Here is a 21825-nt window from a genome sequence, read left to right on the forward strand (position 1 = left end):
CTGCTAAGCCCCAGAGCCAGCCATGGAGGGTCTTGGGCCTGTATTCACAGGATGATGGTGGCTCTTTCCTGTTGGCTGGGCAAGGACTATAGGCTGTGAATCAGCTTTGGGGAGTGAGCAAGGAATCAGGGGTTTGTACACAGAAGCCATCATAATGGGAATTTCAAGGAGGACCACCAATCTAGATTTTGCATAGGGTTAGGCTGAAGATGTAGCCCTGGGGTCTCAGCCCCAGGTACTTATGCCCCAGTAACTGGTGGCATAAGTATTCATCTCTACCTGCCTGATCTCATGTAAGCTTTAAAAGAAACCTGTGAGTTAGGTTCCAGGACCGTTTGTATTTTGCAAAGAAAGAAATAGAGGCTTCCAAAGGCTACATGGCTCTTCAAAGGCAGAGCCAGGCTGACAGGCCAGGAAAACCTTCAGTGTAGCAGGACCAGAGCAGTTGCTTCTATTCCACATCAAAAAATTAATAACCTGACGTGTTTTCAGGCACCAATGAGAAAGGAAAAGTCTTGACCCACAAATGAGGTATCTGGACCCCACCTGCAGAGTCCAGGGCAGCCATGAAGATGTTACAGGACAGTGACAGGTCTATCCACTGGCCAGTTAGAGCCGGAGTGGCTACAAGGAGAGCAGAGACAATGACAAGGAGAGAAGTAGGGAGAGAAGGGGGCAGGGGAGGGAGGCTCCTCTAGAAGCTGGTAGGGATGGAGGAGGTATGGGTCAGTCTTTTGGGTGGACTGGCTGGGCTAGGATCCTGGTGTTCCTGTCACTCCTGGGAGAATGATGGGCACATGAAGAACGCACAGTTTGTGAGGATGACAGGGAACTCAAAAGAAGTGCTCAGCCTGAGACCAGCTCTGGGGTGTCTCCCAAACCCAGGATGCCCTACTGGACGGTGCTGGGGCACGGCTGCTCAGCTCTGTCTTGGCAAACCTAAAGCTGGGCTCAAATGCTTCCAGAAGCCCCTGGAATGAAACTCTATGGAGCAGAAGGCTACAAACCAGCCTTGTGGAGCAGCTAATGGGACGGGCTTCTGGGTCCAGCTGGTATGAGCACAACCCCACAAAGAAGCCCCAAACTAGGTGGAGGGCCAGGGGAGGACAAGAAAGGGATGAGAGCAGGCCTCACAGAACCTCACAATGGCTCCAGTCCTGGAACCCAACTGCACTCAGGAGCTGAGGATGGACGACAGGGCTCCTCACACCAGGGCTGCCAAGGACTCCCACTTCTACCCTGTGTAAGATGCCCAAGTGCACAACAGGTCAAGAGGGGCTGCAGCCAGCAAAGCCCCCTGCACCACCACCACCACCACCCCCGCCCCGCCCCCACCAGAATGAAGACTGCTAGAAGCAGAACCCCTCCCACTCCTGCCAGGGGCTGTCTAGACATGTAGCTTTACCCCGCCCTCTCTGAAGGGATGAGTCACTCCTCAGATCCTGGCCCGCCCCCAGCTGTGTTTGATCCTCAGGGTCACAGCCAGCTCCAGGATCTCAAGGACAGCCAAGGACAGCCAAGGAGGAGGAGGGCTTTTGGGAAGGTGGGTTGTGATCTAGTGCACATCCCCCAAGCCCCTCCGCCCACCATCCCGCTCCCCAGGAAGGGCGAGGCCGGCGAGGGGACCCTCCTGGAGCTGCCTAATTGCTGCATGTCACAAAACTGGGTCACCAGTGAGACTGGGCTATTTCTAACTGCAGCAAATGCTGTCCGAACGCCCCCCACCCCAACACAGCAGGCCTAGGAAAAGATGCTTTTCCAAGGTTTGAGGGCAAACAGAAGCACCCGTCCCCTGCTTGAAACAGGGTGCTTTGGAACTGGGAAAGGGACCCACTTCCCCCCCACCCCTCCCTTCCCTCTCCCCAGTAAGCACACAAGACAGTGGTTTTGGTCTAAAATGATGGACATTTAGACATTGACGCCAGGCTCACGCCTGACCAGCGCCATGCCAGGGGCAGGCCGAGCAAAGACAGAGAGGTAGGGAGCGGGCACTGTGGGGACACCAGCCAGGACCTGGGGTCACTGGAGGCTGCTGGGGTGACGGTGGAGAGGGGTTAGCCACAGTGACTCCAGAAGTACAAGGTCCAGGATGGTCAGTCAGGGACTTGCGGAGAGCCGAGGTGTGCCTTACCCCTCTTGGTGATGCCAGGTGCCCAGCTCAAGGAGCAACCTTGGCCAGGGTGCTTGGGTCTTCCCAGAAAGGGACAGTCCAGTGGGTAGCAGCATCACCAGCCATATCCTGGGCTCTTGGCTGCCAACGCGAGTAAGAGGTGGAGTGGTGCTGTCCATCATGCTGTGGTTGAGGCCTGGGATAAACACCACAGTGGCAAGTTGTGCCGGGAAAGGCCGGCATCAATTCTGCTCTCCAGATGCAACACTGTCCTCTGAGACAAGCCGTCTTCCCAGCCACTTGCCCCCACTCACTGAAAGCCCTCATCAGAAGCAGCACCCACAAAAGAAAATGAGACGCAGCCCTGAAGAGCTGCCAGCTTCCCGGAAGGTCAGAGAACATTCAGCCCTGGACATGGCAAGTGCAGGTGGGGTTCACCTGCTGCGCTACATCATGGTTCCCAGCCTGTCACCCAGGTAGGGGAACACCATCGCACACTCCTTACCCACACTTGGGGCTCCTGCAAAGCTTGAAAGGAGGTTTCTCAAGGGGCTCTGGCCAGGACCAGGGCCACAGAACCCCTTGGTCAGCACAGGACGGGTGGTTGGCTCCCGCAGTGGGCCCAAGACACTAAGGCACGACGCTAATCTAAGCCCACTGGGGTGAGGTGGGGAGAGGACAGGCTCCAAGGGGCCTCCTCCAGTTGGCAAAGCACACAGTGACCAAGCAATGATGACAGCCTGTTTTTTCCAACTTGGCACAGGCTGGAGGTGCAGGGTGATGACCTGGGGTTCCAATGGCTCTTGCTAGAAGGGGCTGTTATGTCCCGGTGGCCCCTATAAAGGCCTCTGGAAAGCAGGGAGAGCCCTAGACGAGGCTGGCACCCCTGCGCAGGCCCAAGGGTGAGTCCCGAGCTGGAGTCTGGGAGGCAGCTGCCGGGCTCCAAAGGTCGTGCAATGACTCCGAGGCCCAGGCGTGGGGCCGGGGCCCTACCAGTCTCCAGCAGGCCCTGCGTGGAGATCCTAAGGAGGGAGCAGGAGCGAGGAGTGGGGAGCGGGCGCCAGTCTCCGGCCGGCAGAGCCCCGGTGGGGCGACCGCCCGGTGCTTCAGGGCTGCCTGCGCAGGCCGGGGCGCCCGAAAGCTGGGTGCATGAGGTTCTCGGTGATGTAGGCCACGAGCAGGCAGATGACCACCAGCATGACGCAGATGGAGCCGCCCACCGCCGTCATGGCCACTACGATCTCCCGCATGCCGGCCGGCTCGGCTGCGAACTCCACGCACTCGGCGGGCGCGGCGGGCTCCGGGGGGGCGGCGGCGGCGGCGGGCTCGGCGCGCAGCGGCAGCGGCTGCAGGCACAGGCGGTAGCGCACGCCGTCGTGCACGTCGGGCAGCAGGTAGTCGCGGCAGGAGGCGCCGAGCAGCACGCGCTCGCACGGGAAGCGCGTGTAGGCGCCGCGCCACGAGCAGTTGAGCGCGAAGGCGCGCACGCGGTGCGCCTCGGCCGGCGCCAGGCGCCACTGCAGCAGCACGCTACGGTTGCGCAGGACGCTGGCGCGCAGGGAGCGGCCGGCCGAGGCGTGCGCCGCGCAGCCGGGCGCCTGGCAGCGGAAGCCGCGCGCGGGGCTGCGGAAGCACAGGCGTCCGCCGCCCGCCTCGGGGCCCTCGGGCAGCACCTTGTAGGGGCACCAGGGCGCGTCGGCCGCCGGCTCCCAACCCGGAGGCGTCGGGGCGGCGGCGGCGGTGGCGCGGGGCGGCGGCGCGCAGGCGGCCAGCAGCAGCAGCAGCGGCGGGGCGCGCATCCTGCGGCTGGGCGGCGCGGCGGGGCGCGGGCTCGCGGGCTCGCGGGCTCACGGGCGCGGCGGAGGGTCACGCGGGCCGCGCCGCCGCCGCTCCCCGCGCTCCCCGGCGCGCCGCGCCCTCCGCCGCCGCCGCCTCCCGCTCCGACCCGCCCCCGCGCCCCGTGCGCGCTCGGACCCGGCGTGGCGGCGGGGGCGGGGCTGCCCCACGCCCCGCCCCCCTTAACCCTCGCGGGCCCGCGGCCCACGGAGGGCGGATCGCGAAGGGGAGGGGGCGACCGGGGCAAGACCCCTGGAGTGTGGGGTGCTGGGGGCCCCTGCGACCCACACTGGCCTGTCCCGTCTTCTGTCCCCGAGTGAACGGGTTCCTGTCCCTCCGCGCCCCCGCCAGGCCTCTGCTGAGGCTTTCGGGGACTGGGGATCCCGGTCGTGGCCCCCGAGGGCAGCCCCTAGCGACCAAGGGGAGCGCGCAGGACTCGGGTCGGTGTGCCGCAGGCCGCCCCTCCCAGAGGCGCGGTGGGACCCAGAGTAAGGGTCGGTTGACCCTGCCGGGGAAGGGAGAAGGCGGCAGGGGCGCGGGAGAGAGGAGGCTTCGTTTGCTGAAAACTCCGCGCTTCTTGCCGGAGACCAGGCTGAGCTCTAACCAGCCCTCCGCGCGTCTCTTCCACCCACAGACGCGGCCCGGGGCGAGCCCTCTCGGTGCTCTGGGTCCCACAGGTTCAGCCGGTGCACCACCCGGGAAGGAGGAACGTCCCCCATCTCCTACTGTGGTCTCCAGGAGCTGCCGGAGGCCTCAGCACCTCAGAACCATCCCTCCTAGAGCCCCTCCAGGGCCAGGGGTCTGCCTAACCCGTCTGCACTTGAAGCAGAAATGCCTCAGGGGCAGGGGGCCGTCTCTGGCTGAGAGGCCCCTCCGTGTCCTGGCAGGGAGATGAGGAGTGGTCCCTGGCCTCTGTGCGGTGGACCTTGGGTTCCCTTGTAGCAGTTCCCAGGTACGGTTTTCACCTGGGATGGGGGGGGGGGGGGGGTCCTGTGTGAGCTGCAGTGCTCATGGAGGCCTCCTCTCCACATCCCCACCCCCAGCCTTACTAATTCCTGGTCATCCCCAAAAATTCTGGGTCAGCACCAGATTTCAAAGATTCTAGCAAAGCTGGAGGCTGAGGGTCAGGACCCTGTACCCAGGCCAGGCCCAGCATGCCTCATTACCAGCCTCGGGGACCCTGACCTCAACACCAGGCCCCATCAGCTACTTGGGACCCTGAACTGGATCTCTCCAGGTCTCTATACCTAGTGGGGGAAGGGTTGGGGGTAAAGATTTGGGGAGGGTCACTCCCTGGCCCTGGCCCTGGCTTCTACCCTCCCATCAGGTCCAGAGATCCCTGGGCTTGGACTCCTGTCCCAGCTTGATGGGGGAACTCAGGAGCTTCCGTGGGGAAGCAGAAAGTGATGATGATCTAGCAACCCCCATGTCCCTATCCCAGCTCCCTGGGCCTCGGTTTGCAGTGGAAGGAACTGCAGCCACTCTGTCCCAGGTGACAGTGTGGGGGGAGAGAGGAGGCCCCATACTGTCCAGTGGCCCAGATCACTACTCTGGCATCTCTGGGCCTGAAGGGAGGGTAGAAGCCCAATGGAGGGGGAAGAGCCAGGCGGGAAACAGGAGGGCTGTAAAGGGTTTTGAAAGTTGGCAGGTAGAGAGATCCACTTAAAGCCAGCCTGATGCCCTCTTGGGGAATCTGGTGCCCATACCCTGAGCCTGTCCTGAGGCTGGGGGCTCTCCAGTACGGAGCTTTTCCCGGTCAGGGCAACTCCTGGATGGTAGAAGGGCTAACCATGGGGCTGTGGGCTCTGCTGTTCCCCACCCTCCCTGTGGGCATTTGTTCGGTCCAGGGCATCTTGCCTACTGGGGGCAAAGAGCACGGTGGGGGAAGCACTGTGCCCAGGTGCCCCTGTGTACTTTCTGTTAAGCTGTAGCAGGATTAGGGAGGGCAGATGGGAGAAAGCCTTTCTTCCCATGTGAGGGTTTTGGGCTGATGAAGCAAAGGAACTGTGCTCAGAGACTGAGGGACTCCCCCACCCTTTACCTGCACAGCTACCCCTGCCAATGGCCAGTAGGGACATCTTCCCTAGTCCTACCCGAGTCTCAGGGTGTGGCTCTGTGAGGGCCTGGAACCTGCACTGCCACTAGCCACAGCCTCAAGGGAATATGGGAGGATTGGGGCCCTTTTCTCTGGCGCCACAGGGACAGTCCATCTCTGATCCTGGACCCAAGTCCTGAGAGCCTCCAGCAAGAGCCCTTCAGCAGCCCCCGCCCAGAAATACAGGTGCTGGTGGGGTTTGGAGGGTCATCTGAGCCTGTTGTAATCTCTGCTCTGTTAAGGGGAGGGGAGGAGGAGGCTTAAGGTCAGCACCCGCCTTCCCCAGGAAGCTGAACGTGGTTCTGGTGGCCTCCGTACCCCCAGAAGGGTGTGTGGGCACAACTGCAAAGATGAGGGCCCAAGGCACACCAAACAGCATGGACCGCCTCCTGTGTGCAGAAGACATGTGGCGTGTTCCCCAAGTTCGCACACACACGCCAGAAGCTTTCCCTTCATTGGCCTCTCTCAGGACCCCAGAGGCGAGGGGGAGGTGGGCTGGAAGATGTGTCACCCCACCTCTGACCAGAGCCACCTTTCTAGGCTGTCCTACTGGCAACCAGAGGAAGGAGCCTGGACTCTGCAGGTGTGGTGGCTGGGTGCTGGGTGCCACCAGGCTGACATGAGAGGGAAGAGACAAGGCCCAACTGGGCAGCTGAAGCTAAGCCCCAGGGAGCTCCCACAGCATCGTGGCCAGGGTGGTGCCCACCCGCCCCACAACCATTCTGACTTCCAGTAGTAGTGACCCCCCATTTCTCTCTGGGAAGCTCCATTCTTCGTCCTCATCTGTGGAGGTCTGGGTGGGACTCACCCATCCTTGCCCAGGGACGCAGGCCTTGGCCAGTCAGACCATTTGGTCCCCTTAGGCCTCGAGGCCTTTGCTGAAGCTCGCAGGGAAGGGGGATTGCTCCCCTGGAATCCACTAGCTGGGGTGGACTGCCAGCTGTTGTCTAAAGGTGTTGTGTGGGAAGAGCTGGTCTGAGAATGAAACCAACCCCAGGGAGATGAAAGAAACCCCGCCAGGGTGTTTGCTCCAAATGTCTGGATCCAACCTTGCCTAAAGCAAGGATCTCCCGAACTTCAGTCACTGGAGCCAGGAAATCTCCTTTTGTATAAACATTGAAACACTCTTTTCCAATGTTGAGACTCGGAGTCCCACTGGATGCAGGACCACCACCCTCACCAACGTCACCTCCCACTCCTCCACCATGACCCCTTTTCTTTTTTGGAACCCCAGGTCACTGTCTCTGCCTGATGGGCCCTCCCTGCAGAACTGAGCATCTTCCCCCAGCTCCACCTCCCACACCCTTGCTGGGCTCAATGGAGGGGGGGGCTGCTTGTTGGGCTCCCCCCAACCTCCCCAGCTCGTGTGCGCAGACACTCTCTCTCTCACTCTTACTCTTTCTCAAATAAAACCTTTTTAAAAGCACATTTACATTTCATTAACAGAGGTTTTTTGTAAGATACTTCATATCATGAGTATAAATAGAAGGTGCCAGAAAAATAAATACCAGACAGTCTTCTTGTCCTGTTTGGAGGTACCACACTGACCTTAAAAGGGGTGTCCCCCCAAAAAAAGGGGTGTCCCAGGGGCACCTCAGTGGCGCAGTTGGTTAAGCATCTGACTCTTGGTTTTGGTTCAGATGGTGGAATCGAGCCCCAACTCGGCCTCACCGCTCAGCAAGGAGTCTGCCTGGGACTCTTTCTTCCTCTCCCTCTGCCCCTCCCCAGGCTCACTCATTCTCCCTCCGTCTCTCACTCTCTCAAATAAATAAGTCTTTTTTTTCTAAGATTTTATTTATTTATTAATGATAGACATAGAGAGAGAGGTAGAGACACAGGCAAAGGGAGAAGCAGGCTCCATGCCAGGAGCCCGACGCAGAACTCGATCCCAGGACTCCAGGATCGTGCCCCGGGCCAGAGGCAGGCGCTAAACCACTGAGCCACCCAGGGATTCCCTCAAATAAATAAGTCTTGATAAAGGAGAAAGGGTGTCCCCAGAAGCCTCATGGCCCTCATCCTTTCTACACCCCCACTGTGGCCCATTCCTTACCTGCATGCAGCCCATGAGCTTCCTGGCCTGTCCCAGAGCCCAGTGGGCATGGCCACCCATAGAGTCCCTTTAGTTGCTGCTCCTACCTGCTGGAAATGCTTCTGCCCATCAGGACAGCCAGAGCAGCCTGAAGTGACAACTTCTAGGGATTGCCCCCTCCAAGGGAGGGGAGCTTGCAGAAAACATGGTCATCCTGGTCAGGGCCTGGAGAGAGCCAGGGGCCTCCCTGAAGCTGGCAGCAGACCTGCTGGGACCTGGATCATAGAGACATAGGGACATGGCTGGCTGCTGCTCAGACTGTGTGAGCACTGTGGGGGCCACAGCCCTCTGGGCCTCCCAGGGCACTGAACACTACCATTCCACTCCCTTCTTCCAGTTGCAGGGACACCTTTCTCTTCTGGAGAAGCAGGGCCCTGACAGCTAAGCTCTGGCCGAGCCCCAAGGCACTAGGGTCGGACTGTGATCCTAGCAAGGCAAGGGGTAGGCCCTGGACCCGACATTGGGGCAGATGGCCTTTGTTGGGAGCCATGCCTCGTTCTCAGAATCTGGCTTCTGGAAGTGGGCAAAGCCTTCACCTCAAGTGGAAGGTAAGTCTCAGTTCCTCTCTAGGAGGTGGCCTTTCTCATGTGCTATCTCCTGCCTCTGTCCACAAAAGCAGGAGTGTGGCCCAGTTACCCTGCAAGTGCCTCAGCCACCACTGGGCCACACTGTGCCATGGCCTGGCCATCTGTGTGGCCTGAGCTGGGGGAGGGGGTGGCCTCCACCGCTCCCCCACTGCCCTGCCCCCGGCAGGCATCCACAGTGGGCATCAAGATGTATGAGCAATGAACTTGGGGGAAGATGCCCCACAGATCCCAGGCCCAGGGCATGGTGGCCACTAGTGGCCAACAGGGAGGGCAGAGAAAACACTTTCTGAATGGCTGCTCCTGTCCCCAGATGCCAGGGCCCCAGGGGCAGGCCTCAGTACCAGAGTCACCTCAGCCCTGGGACACGACCATTGAAAGCAACAACAGGGCAGCCCCGGTGGTGCAGCGGTTTAGCGCCGCCTGCAGCCTAGGGCGTGATCTGGAGACCCTGGATCAAGTCCCACGTCGGGCTCTCTGCATGGAGCCTGCTTCTCCCTCTGCCTGTGTCTCTGCCTCTCTCTCTCTCTCTCTGCATCTCTATGAATAAATAAGTAAAATCTTAAAAAAAAAAAAAAAAAGAAAGCAACAACAGATGCCCTGGCACTGGGCGATGCTCCAAGGTGTGCCGTGGGACCCTCTGCCTGCCTTACCCATCATCACCTTTGCTTCTGAGTGGGAGAAGCTGGTGCAGAGGCTGACCGACTGTTCTGGGTACTTGGAAGCACATCTCCAGGGCAGTATGGGCAGCAGGCTGCCATCTGCTGTCCCCACCACCACTTAGTCTTGTTTTCTCACTTGTAGGGCAAGTCCCAAATTCCAGGGTCCCTGTGGCCTGCCTGGCTCTGAACTCTGGGGTTTGGGCAGCTGCTCTGGGGTTCCAGTGGCTTCCCGAGACATGGGCAGATGGGAGCACAGCACTTCGTGCATGGCTGAGACTCCGAGGACAGGAAGGACTGTAAGCCTGGCTTGTGACCCCAATCCCTTCACTACCTAGTATAGGTAGCCAAGTGTGACAGGGTGGCCATTGAGTCCAAAGGGCCACGTGACAACCAGCAGGGCAAACAGGCTGATTCCACCCGGTGTAGAAGGGAAACTGAGGCTCAGGGGGTCTGGGAGGCTGGAACATGGAGCCATGTCCCACCCAGGACCCCATCAAGGAGTCTGCAGGTGCAGGGACTCCTGATGGGGCTCCCCCTCAGGTGCTGCCCATGGCTCTGTACCTTACCACCCCCTCCCCGAACAGATTAGGACAGGCCTTGGCAAGACAGTGGCTTTGGCCTCACATGCCTTAAATTGAGCAATAAGAGTGGCGAGCAGAGCAGAGTACAATCTGCGTGTATTGTTTCCAAGGGTCAGGAAGAAGGTACACGCAGAGGTCACCCAATTTCCATCAGGTTCATTTCCGCTTTTTTTTTCTCCTTCATATAGGATTTTTTTTAACAGAAGTATAGTTGACACGCAATGTCACTGTAGTTACCCTGTGCCCCCCACAAGTGCAGCTTCTGCTCTGGGACAGAGACCCTTGTGCAGCCAGTGGTGGCCAAGGACATCAGGAAGGCAGAGCAGGAGTGGGCCTGCTGTGGTCAGGGCATTGTGGCCCCTCCCCACCTCCCCACAGGACACTCTACTGACTTAAGTCTACTCAGTTTCTTTAGGAAATTATCCATTTTGTTCTCAAATGTTTCAGCATGAACATGTCCACAGTGTTTTTGTTCTTGCTGCATATGTAATTGTACCCTCTCGTCCACTCCTAAAAACGGTCCTGTGTGGCGCTCTGTTCTTGCTAGGAAAAGTCTACTCCGCCCTTTGGTAAGTTTGAGCTCTGCAGGCCAGTGTTTCCAGAAGTTTTACAGGAGAGCTATTGCCTCTGGCCTTGCTCTGTTCCCAGCTGCTGCAGGACAGGGATCTTGGGGGGATGAGAGAGGGACACTCAGCGCTCCTGCTCTCTGGCATCCGCAGATATCCAGACCCTGGGAAAGTTTGGCGTGGAGCATTGGGAGAAGCCTCTCCTGTTTTCCTGCTGATGCTGTAAAGGTGATTCTGGTCATGCTGTCTGCACAAGGGCACCTTCTCCCACACCTGGACTTCTAAGAGTGTGACCTGTCACCCCCAAATCCAACATTCTGGTTGGATCCATCATTAGTAACTGCTATCTAAACTGACGTGTTCTTTTCTGGAGGACATGTGAGAGACTTCCCTGTGAAGCCAGAGGAAAGCACTGGAATCTCTATTTTCTCCCTTTCTGCAAAAAGTTATGCTGAATCTCATAACTGTGCTGGTCTCATTACTTAAAAAGCATCAAAGTCTCTGTTTCATATCCTCCTCCATGCAGTGTTCTTCTTTTTCTTTTTTCTTTTTAAGATTTTATTTATTGGGACACCTGGGTGGCTTAATGGTTGGGCGTCTGCCTTTGACTCAGGGCCTGATCCTAAATAAAATCTTTTTTTTTAAGATTTTTTTAAGATTTTATTTATTTATTCATGAGAGACATAGAGAGAGGCAGAGACACACAGGCAGAGGGAGAAGCAGGCTCCGTGCCGGGAGCCTGACGCGGGACTCGATCCCAGACTGGATCCGGGACTCCAGGACCACGCCCTGGGCCAAAAGCAGGCACCGAACAGCTTAGCCACCCAGGGATCCCCCGCCCCCCCCCCCCCCTGCGCCATGCAGTGTTTTTCCTGAAGGCGTCGTCCTCAGCGCTGGTCCCCCGAGGACACGAGGACACAAGGAAACGTCTAAGTCGGAGCCACTCCTCCCAGCCCTGCGTGAGCGCGCCCCTGCCACCCAGTGGCTAATCATGCAGGACCTGCTCACTTGTCCCTGAGTCATTGAAGGACACGGGGCCCTGCTGGCCAGGGAGACCAGAGAGAAGGCAGGATGCCTGCAGTACACTGAGCGCACCTGCTGGTTCTCGGCGTCCCCCCCTTCCCGGCCCACCGAGGGCAGTGCCCCCCACCCCCCTCCACTTCTGTGGGCAGTGTCCCCCCTCCTGACCGCCCCCCTCTGCAGACAGTGCCCCCCACCCTGGCCTCTGGGGACAGCGTCCCCCCCCCTCCCCGCGCCTCTGCAGGCAGTGCCTCTCGCCCCGCCCACCCCTGCAGACAGTGCCCCCCCCCACCCTCTCCTCTGTGGGCTCCCCCTCCTCTCTGTGGGGAGGTGGGGCACTTTGGTTCCTGGTTCCCTGCACTCATTTCCCTCAGCTCAGCCATGCACATAAAATGACACTTTCTACATTCTACACAATTTTCCATCATTCCACTGAGGACTTTCAAGTGATTAAATCCACGTTGTTGCGGAAAGTGGGCCTCTTCTTGCTCAATAGTTGGTTTATTTCATCATTCGATTTTTTTTTTTTCAGGGGCAAAACCTGGCTCACAAATACGTGGTTATAAAAATACGTTTGGCGGGCAGCCCCGGCAGCGCAGCGGTTTAGCGCTGCCTGCAGCCCAGGGTGTGATCCTGGAGACCAAGGATCGAGTCCCACGTTGGGCTCCCTGCGTGGAGCCTACTTCTCCCTCCTCCTGTGTCTCTGCCTCTCTCTCTGTCTCTCTATGTCTATCATAAATAAATAAATAAATCATATATATATATATAATTTAAAAAAATAAAAAATACGCTTGGGGAACTGTTCCCTAAGGCGCAGGCGGCCACGGTGGTCGGCAGGTGTGCTTCCCCGCAGAGGCAATTAGCGAGTCCTCGCCCTGTGTTTACAGCCGTAGCATACTCAGTGCTCTCTCCTTTTGCCTTTCCTCCCTGATGAGATGCCTGTGGATGCAGTGCGAGGCTGCGGCAGCAACCCGTGGCTGGCAAGCTTTGCTTTCCGTTTTCAGCACTATACACCTGCTGCACACGCTACCCGGGAACAGACGCTGTGCGAACCAGCGCGCCTAGGCCCTGGAGCGGATGCAACCAGGCCTCTAGGAACCTGGGCGCGCGCTTCACGCCGCCTCCGGGAGGGGGCGCTGCCGACCCGGCAGCATCACCACCTGCTGGTCACGCGGGGCACTGCAAGGGTCCCAGCAGCAACCACGTGATTCTCCCCTTCAGGAAGTGTCCTGGGCGTGGGGGGTGGGTTCTTGCCTTTAAAGAAACTGCTTGAACTTTCACTTAAAAAAAAAAAAAAAAAAAAAGACTTCTTTTTCTGTCCTTGTGGTGTACTTGGCCGATTTTCTTTTCATCTTACCAATTAGTCTTGCCCTTGACTTTTACTTGTACTGTTGGTTGTAAATCACTCGGGGATTGTGGTCCTTTGGATTTTCTCGTAAGGGTTCTGCCAGGCAAAAATGCTTCATTTTTACGTAGTAAAATGTAACACCCATTATTTATCACTTCTGGATTTGGGGTAACGTTTATAAAAACTTTCAAGTTGATGTTAAAAAAAGGATTCTCGGGATCCCCTGGGTGGCACAGCGGTTTAGCGCCTGCCTTTGGCCCAGGGCGCGATCCTGGAGACCCGGGATCGAATCCCACGTCAGGCTCCTGGTGCATGGAGCCTGCTTCTCCCTCTGCCTGTGTCTCTGCCTCTCTCTCTCTCTCTCTCTCTCTGTGACTATCATAAATAAATAAAAATTTAAAAATAAATAAATAAAATAAAAAAATAAAAAAAGGATTCTCTGGGGATCACTGGATGGCTTAGCGATTTAGTGCCTGCCTTGGGCCCAGGGCCTGATCCTGGGGTCCTGGGATCAAGTCCCACATTAGGCTCCCTGCATGGAGCCTGCTTCTCCCTCTGCCTGTGTCTCTGCCTCTCTCTCTGTGTTTCTCATGAATAAATCTTAAAAAAAAAAAAAAAAAAAGGATTCTTGGGGCACATGGCTGGCTGGCTGGGTGGAAACAGCCACCTGATCTGGAGGCCCTCAGTTTAAGCCTCAGGTTGGGTGTAGAGATCACTGAAAAATAAAATCTTCAGGGAGAAAAAAAGGGGGGGGGATTCTTCTTTGGTTTCCTCTAGGCTGCCATAATTTTATTTATTCCAGGTCGAATTTTGATCAACTTGGGATTTGTTCTGGCACAAGACACAAGCTCCAGAATCAACTTTATTAAATGGTCCCCCCTTTCTTCAGGAATTTATGATGGGGAGGCCCACCCCTAATACTACAGGAATTCCATGCAGTGCTTCTGGATTCCACTCTGTTTTAATTATTTGGATGTGAATAAGCTTTACCATCTAGTAGGGCTCATATCCCTTCATTTTGTTTGTGGTAAATGTTCTGGGGATTCTTGCTTTTTTTTTTTTTAATTTTTATTTATTTATGATAGTCACAGAGAGAGAGAGAGAGAGGCAGAGACATAGGCAGAGGGAGAAGCAGGCTCCATGCACCGGGAGCCTGATGTGGGATTCGATCCCGGGTCTCCAGGATCGCGCCCTGGGCCAAAGGCAGGCGCCAAACCGCTGCGCCACCCAGGGATCCCGGATTCTTACTTTTTTAATGTATGACCTTTAATTATCATTTTTTATTTTTTTTATTTTTTTTTTTTTTAAATTTTTTTTAATTTATTTATGATAGGCACACAGTGAGAGAGAGAGAGGCAGAGACACAGGCAGAGGGAGAAGCAGGCTCCATGCACCGGGAGCCCGACGTGGGATTCGATCCCGGGTCTCCAGGATCGCGCCCTGGGTCAAAGGCAGGCGCCAAACCGCTGTGCCACCCAGGGATCCCTAATTATCATTTTTTAAATTTAAATTCTAGCTAGTTAACATATAGTGTAGTGTCAGCTTCAGAAGTAGAATTTAGGGCAGCCCGGGTGGCTCAGCGGTTTAGCACTGCCTTCAGCCTGGGGTGTGATCCTGGAGACCTGGGATCGAGCCCCACGTCAGGCTTCTTGCATGGAGCCTGCTTCTCCCTCTGCCTATTTCTCTATGAATAAGTAAATAAAATATTTTTTTAAAAAACAAATAAATAAGTCTTTATTTTTTAAAAAGATTTTCTTGGGGATCCCTGGGTGGCTCGGCAGTTTGGCCCTGCCTTCGGCCCAGGGCATGATCCTGGAGTCCCAGGATCGAGTCCCACATTGGGCTCCCTGCATGTAGCCTGCTTCTCCCTCTGCCTGTGTCTCTGCCTCTCTCTTTCTGTGTGTCTCTCATGAATAAAGAAAATCTTTTCTATTTTTTTTACAAATATTAATTTATTTATTCATGAGAAACACACACACAGAGGCATTTGGTCAGTGGGAACCCACACACTTTCAACATGTGTATTGAGAAGTGTTATTTCTGTTGGGGTCCTATTTACCCCAGCCACGGCATTGTGTTTGTCCACAATGATTGCAAGGTATTCAGATTCTGTAAATCCAAGTGTCATAAAAACTGTAAAAAGAAGCGCAATCCTCACAAAGTCAGGTGGACTAAAGCATTCAGTAAAGCAGCTGGTAAAAAGCTTACAGTGGATAATTCATTTGAATTTGAAAACCGTAGAAATGAACCTGTCAAATACCAGTGAGAGTTATGGAATACAACTACTGATGCAATGAAGAGAGTTGAAGAGATCAAACAGAAGTGCCAAACTAAATTTATAATGAATAGATTAAAGAAAGATAAAGAATTATAGAAAGTTCAGGACATCAAAGAAGTCCAGCAAAACATTCATCTTATCCAGGCCCATCTTGCAGGCAAAGGAAAGCAGCTGGAAGAGAAAATGGTGCAGAAATTACAAGAGGTTGTGGATATGGAAGATATTTCTTTAAAATTTTCACTCTCAGGGGATCCCTGGGTGGCTCAGCGGTTTAGGTTTAGAGTCTGCCTTTGGCCCAGGGCGCGATCTTGGAGTCCCGGGATCGAGTCCCACATCAGGCTCCCGGCATGGGCCTGCTTCTTCCTCCTCCTGTGTCTCTGCCTCTCTCTGTCTCTATGTCTATCATAAATAAATAAATCTTTAACAAATAAAAATAAAAATAAATAAAATTTTCACTCTATGTCTATACGTGTGTTTGAAAATCTCCTTAGGAGGGATCCCTGGGTGGCGCAGCGGTTTGGCGCCTGCCTTTGGCCCAGGGCGCGATCCTGGAGACCCGGCATCGAATCCCACGTCGGCCTCCTGGTACATGGAGCCTGCTTCTCCCTCTGCCTATGTCTCTGCCTCTCTCTCTCTCTCTCTCTCTGTGTGACTATCATAAATAAATAAAAATTAAAAAAAAAAAAAGAAAATCTCCTTAGGAGACTAAGAACTTATAAATTATCAACTTATATATATATATTTTCATATCTTTTTATCAATTTATATTTTAACTAAGGTAACTCAAATGAAAGATAATTAAAAGTACATCTCTTGTACATTGCTGTCTGCAAAACATCAGATATTGTGGATGTTAGATTGCATCTTCATTGTTAAACCTTTACTGATAGTTACATTTATGTAAGTCATGCAAATTCTTTTTATAAATACAGAGTGACATGCGGACATAAAATGGTCCTGCCATTTGGATGGTGGCAGGAGGTGGTATTTATATAAGAACTAATGATAAAAATTCATAGCTAGCAATATGTAAAATAAATTTTCTTTGCAGTAAAAACAAAAAAGTTTTTAGTGATTTATTTGGCTGAGAGAGAGAGAGCACAAGTAGGCTGAGTGACAGGCAGAGGGAGAGGGAGAAGCAGCCTCCTGGCTGATAAGGGAGCCTGATGTGCGGCTCCATCCTGGACACTGGGATCATGACCTGACCGGAAGGTCGTGAGTTCGAGCCCCACACTGAGTGTAGAGATCACTTAAATAAAAACCAAAAACTAAAAAAAAAGAAAAAGAAAAAGAAGATTATGGTTTCATGTACACAGCCACAATGTACTTCTGTATGGAGACGAGCCCTTAGAATCCATGGAGTGGGGATCCCTGGGTGGCGCAGCGGTTTGGTGCCTGCCTTTGGCCCAGGGCGCGATCCTGGAGCCCGGGATCGAGTCCCACGTCGGGCTCCCGGTGCATGGAGCCTGCTTCTCCCTCTGCCTGTGTCTCTGCTTCTCTCTCTCTCTCTCTCTCTCTCTGACTATCATAAATAAAAAGATTTTATTTATTTGTTTGTTTATTTATCTGTTTATTTATTTATAAATATTTTATTTATTCATGGGAGACACAGATAGAGAGAGGCAGAGACACAGGCAGAGGGGAGGGAGAAGCAGGCTCCTTGCAAGGAGTCCAACGTGGCACTTGATCCCTGGACCCCGGGATCACACCCTGAGCCAAAGGCAGACACTCAACCACTGAGCCACCCAAGCATCACTTATTTTATTTTTTTTTTAAAGATTCGAAAGAGAGTAAGCCGAGCAAGGGGCAGAGGGAGATAAGTCGACTCCCCACTGAGTGCAGAGCTTGACATGGGGCTTGATCTCAAGACCCTGAGGATCATGATGAGAGCTGAAATCAAGAGTCGGTCGCTTAATCAACTGAGCCACCCAGATGCCCCGCACAGAATGTTTTAAGTGTCATGGCATGCTCATCTACATCCTTCTCCAGTGCTCATGACAAGTAAGGGTGGCTGGTCCTCACGTTACAGCTGGTCCTGTTGGGATGTCCACACCGATCAAATTTATACCCATATCAGCTCCTACTGCCTCTGGACCAATCGGTTCATCCATTTCTTGAGTGCCTTCTCTGCCTCTCTCGGGAAGGTCCAAGATTTCTTTGCTTTTCCCCATCTTTGCTCCTACTGCTTGAGATTGTAATTCTGAGGAAGTAACTTTTACTTCTATTACATGTAGCTTTAATGTCAGAGATCGACCCCTATATCTGTTTTTCCTTTTAGGAAAAGATGTAGAAGTGTGCCCCCTACCTGGAGAGTCACCCTTCTGGAATCGTGCAAAGATCTGGAGACATGATCTGGCTCTTCCTGTTTTCAACCGTCTTCCTAGTGAGGGAAGCACAGGGCTGTGTTCTCTTCACAGGGGCTTCTGTTGCTTGCAGGGTACACCTTTGCCTATGTGACAAATTTTTTCGTCTGTGGAATCCAGTAGAATTTCAGTCAAAGCATTTTTTAAAAGATCTATTTATTTGAGAGACAGAGAGACAGAGACAGAGAGACAGAGACAGAGAGAGAAAGTTCATAAGCAGGAGGGGCAGAGGGAGAGAGAATCCCAAGCAGACTCCCTGCTGAGTGTGCAACCTGACACAGAGCTCAATCTCACGACCCTGAGTTCATGACCTGAACTGAAATCAGAGGTGAGACATTCAGCTGACCTAGCCGTCCAGGCCCCTAGTCAGCAGCATTTTTGTCCAGTGATGTCATCTAAATCCCTATTCTTTGGTGACTTCAGGTCCCCTTTGTTCTTCTTGGGAACTGCACAGAGACTTCCTCTGTGCAGTTTCCAACTGCAGAGTCAACATCCCCAGTGCCTTGGTCTTCCTCAGCACCATAAATTTACTTCTCTGAGGTAAACAATGGCCATTGCCTCCATTAGCCTCTTCTGTGGCCTACTTTTATTTTTCTGGAAAATTGTGACCATTATTTTTTTTTAAAGATTTATTTATTCATGAGAGACACAGATAAAGAGGGAGGCAGAGACAAAGGCAGGCGCCAAACCTCTGAGCCACTCAGGGATCCCCAGTTGTGACCATTATTGTTCCATTCTTTCTTGCTCCAACTTTTTATCATCCATTTTTTCTTTTTTAATATATATTTTTAAAGATTGCATCTGAGAGAGAAAGAGTGAGAGAGCTTGCACTCAAGAGAGAAAACGAGGGGACGCCTGGATGGCTCAGTGGTTAAAGTGTCTGCCTTCGGCTTGGGGCATGATCCTGGGATCGAGTCCCACATTGGGCTTGCTTCATGGAGCCTGCTTCTCTCTCTGCCTGTGTCTCTGCCTTTCTCTCTCTCTCTGAGTCTCTCATGAAAAAAGACAATTAAAAAAAAGAGGGGGGGGGGCAGCCTGGGTGCCTCAGTGGTTTAGCGCCTCCTTCAGCCCAGGGCCTGATCCTGGAGACCCAGGATAGAGTCCTGCGTCAGGGTCCCTGAATGGAGCCTGCTTCTCCCTCTGCCTGTGTCTCTGCCCTCTCTCCTCTCTATGTGTCTCTCATGAATAAATAAATAAAATCTTGAGAGAGAGAGAGAGAGAGAGAAAATGAGTGGGGGGGGGGGCAGGGGAGAGGGAGCTGCAGACTCTCTGCTGCCCAGGGAGCTTGACACAGGGCTCCATTGTAGGACCCCAAGATTATGATCTGAGCCGAAGGCAGACGCTTCACCGACTGAGCAATCCAGGCGCCACTCATGTTCCAATTTTTTTTCTTTTTTTCTTTTTTTAAAGATTTTATTTATGACCTCTGGAGGTCAGGGGGTGAGACTGAGTTCCAAGCCTCTCATCCCGTGGCTGGTCTCCCCATTGCTCATCCCTAGGAGCGTGAAAACTAATAAAGGAAAACCTCACTAAAGTGGACTGCTAATGCTAGAAGGGGAAGCTGAAAGGAGCTGTAGCATTCAATCTCAATTACAGGAAGAAAGGCCTCCTCAAGAGAATCATCAACAGGAAAGAACTGTCAATTACAGGCCCCAATAGGAAAAGATGTGCATTGCATCTCCTACAAGAAATCCACTGCCTCTGCAGCTCAGCCAGTGAGAAACCATCATCATCCTCAACTCCTGTTTCTCTCCAATGGGCTTTCATTCAAAACAACCCTCCCAACCTCCCCTTGCTCCATAAAATAACAATTCTGCCTTCGTTCTCTGGACTTATCTGTAGTTTTGCCATAGCTTATGTGTCCTGAAATGTAATTCTGTTTTTTCTTTTTAAGATTTTATTTATTTATGAGAGACATAGAGAGACAGGCAGAGACATAGGCAGAGAGAGGAGAAGCAGGCTCCATGCAAGGAGCCCCAGGCGGACTCAATCCTGGGACTCAGGGATCACGCCCTGAGCCAAAAGCAGACGCTCAACCACTGAGCCACCCAGGTATCCATGTTAATTCTCTGTTATTACCAAATAAGCCCACTTTTTGTGGGTAAAACAACTGTTTTATTTTTAAGGTTAACAAAGTATTCCCAAAAACCACCTTATCAATATAAATGCAGATGTGACTGAAAGAGGTGTTTTTTTTTTTTTTAAATTTTTATTTATTTATGATAGTCACGGAGAGAGAGAGAGGCACAGAGACACAGGCAGAGGGAGAAGCAGGCTCCATGCACCGGGAGCCCGACGTGGGATTCGATCCCGGGTCTCCAGGATCGCGCCCTGGGCCAAAGGCAGGCGCCAAACCGCTGCGCCACCCAGGGATCCCTGAAAGAGGCGTTTTATGAGTATCAAGACAGAGCTTTAGGACTGTTTTTACTTAGGAAGTTCAAACATTTTAGGAGCTCTGTGCTAGAAACAGGGATGCAAACCAAGTGCATGTTTACTGTTATAAGTCACAAAATCACAGGTTAACTAACCAAGAGAAGAGATGGACAGTAAATTTAAGGATATCTACCAGAAAAACACTGGGTTAGAGAATAAAGTTACAGGATTAGTCCAAGAAGTGCAATGAGAATCTGACAAACTGGGATCCCATCAGGAGCAAACAAGGGTTGCCTGGGTGGTGCAGCCCATTAAGCGTCTGGGTCCTGATCTCAGAGTCATGAGATGGAGCCCGAGTGCAGCCCTATGTTGGGCTCTGTGCTGGGCATGCCGTCTGCTTGGGTTTCTCTCTCCTTCTTCCTGTGTGTGTGCTCTCTCTCAAATAAATAAATCTTAGAAAAAAACACAGGAAAACAAGAGGGGAATTTTTAGGTTCCCCAACTGAAGGAAGAAAGAGAGCCTCCAGGATGAAGAGAAATGTGTACACAGAACAAAGTGAGGCTCACATCAAAGCATATTGGTGTGATACTTCTGAGCACCAAGGAGAAAGGGAAGATCCTAAAAGCTTTCAGGGAGAATGCGCAGAGAAGAAACCATCGACCAGGACTCAGAATAGGTTTGTACTTTTCAATAGCATCCCTGGAGGAGGGAAGCAAACAGTACTATGTGAGACATTCTGAAGGTAAAGCGTTTCCCAACTAGAATTCTACTGTCTGCGGAGCAGTCTATCAGAGATGAGCACAGAACATACTCTAGACACTGACCCTTTCCAGGAAGCTAGTGGAAGGGAGAGTAAACTGAAGGGAGATGCATGGGTTCCAGGCAGGGTGACCGCAGAGCAAGGCCAGAGGGGCCTGCCCATGGTGTGGGGACGGGGACGGGGACTGGGACAAGGCGGACAGGATCATCGGTAGGCCTGTGCAAAAACATCAGAGCGTCTGGAAAAACCAAATATGGCTTAGCAAAGATGTAGGCATGAGAACAACAGGTACGTGTGAAGCGGACAGCGGAGGACAGAGTCAGGCAGAGGTGACAATGGGCCACCACTGGGGCGGCGGCACTGCGGGCCTGCGGGCTCAGGCCTCAGGTCTCAGAGGGTCCACAACTCAGGCCTCAGGTCTCACTGGGCCCACAGCTCAGGCCTCAGGTGGCCCACAGCGTGTCCACCGGGAACCCCAAGGCAGTGGCCTCTGTTCAGATCCGGAAGGCTTCGGCCGGCGGACCGTACAAGGGCCGAAAGGACGTGCCGCTGGGGGCGACGGCAAGACTGCTGCTCTTCATCGCGAGGCTTCAATTCTGCCGGAACCAAAGCCGCACACTGGTGTCACTGATTTTCAGAGACTCTGGGTCGAGAACGCCTCTGCAGGCCGCTGCCTCCGTCTCCACGGCAACGGGCCGCGTCTCCTCGCCCGGTCTCTCCAAGCCGCGGTACGTAATGCCGGCGCGACCGTGACGCACTTCCGGGGAGGGCCCCGCCCCTCCCTGCGAGGGGGCGTGACCGCAAGTTCAGCGTACGGGCGGCGCTGACCTCGGCTCCCGGCGGCTTGGCCCACTTTCTTTGCCCGGCCCGTACAAGCCCGGTTCTCGGTGGCCTCCGGGGCACTAGGGCCCCGGCGCCCAACCCGACGAGGAGCCCAGTTCCTTCCTGTCCAGGCTGCTCAGCTCCGCGCCTCCCCGGACCCTTGGCGTGCTGAAGGGTCCACCAAGGCAGCCGCCGGCTTTTGACGACGCCTGTCACACGCTGTCCTACGTGAACGCGCTCTCCGTTCGCGTGTGCCACGGAGGCGAGCCCGGACCTTTCCCGTCGCTGTCCGGGCAGGGGCCGGGACTTCCTCCGTCACGCCCCGCCCCCTGAGGCCG

The 21825-nt window shown here is 54.0% G+C and overlaps 1 protein-coding gene, 1 long non-coding RNA gene and 1 pseudogene across 2 annotated transcripts; 2 read left to right on the top strand and 1 right to left on the bottom strand.

Annotated features, from left to right (window-relative positions):
• Window positions 1–1885: 1885 nt before the first annotated feature.
• FNDC10 (fibronectin type III domain containing 10) lies at window positions 1886–3909 on the bottom strand. The gene has a single exon (XM_025427525.1). It carries the CDS (start codon window positions 3907–3909, stop codon window positions 3217–3219), a length of 693 nt encoding a protein of 230 aa, XP_025283310.1. The 3' UTR covers window positions 1886–3216.
• A 275-nt stretch (window positions 3910–4184) lies between these two features.
• Window positions 4185–6720, top strand: LOC112646997 (uncharacterized). Its single transcript, XR_003128031.3, has 3 exons — window positions 4185–4434; window positions 4581–4898; window positions 6146–6720. It is a non-coding gene; the product is annotated as an uncharacterized LOC112646997 (long non-coding RNA).
• Window positions 6721–14902: 8182 nt separating this feature from the next.
• On the top strand, window positions 14903–21820 carry LOC125755061 (uncharacterized; annotated as a pseudogene).
• The last annotated feature ends 5 nt before the right edge of the window (window positions 21821–21825 follow it).

The sequence above is a fragment of the Canis lupus genome, chromosome 5, assembly GCF_003254725.2.
Source record: "Canis lupus dingo isolate Sandy chromosome 5, ASM325472v2, whole genome shotgun sequence".
Lineage (NCBI taxonomy): Eukaryota > Metazoa > Chordata > Mammalia > Carnivora > Canidae > Canis > Canis lupus.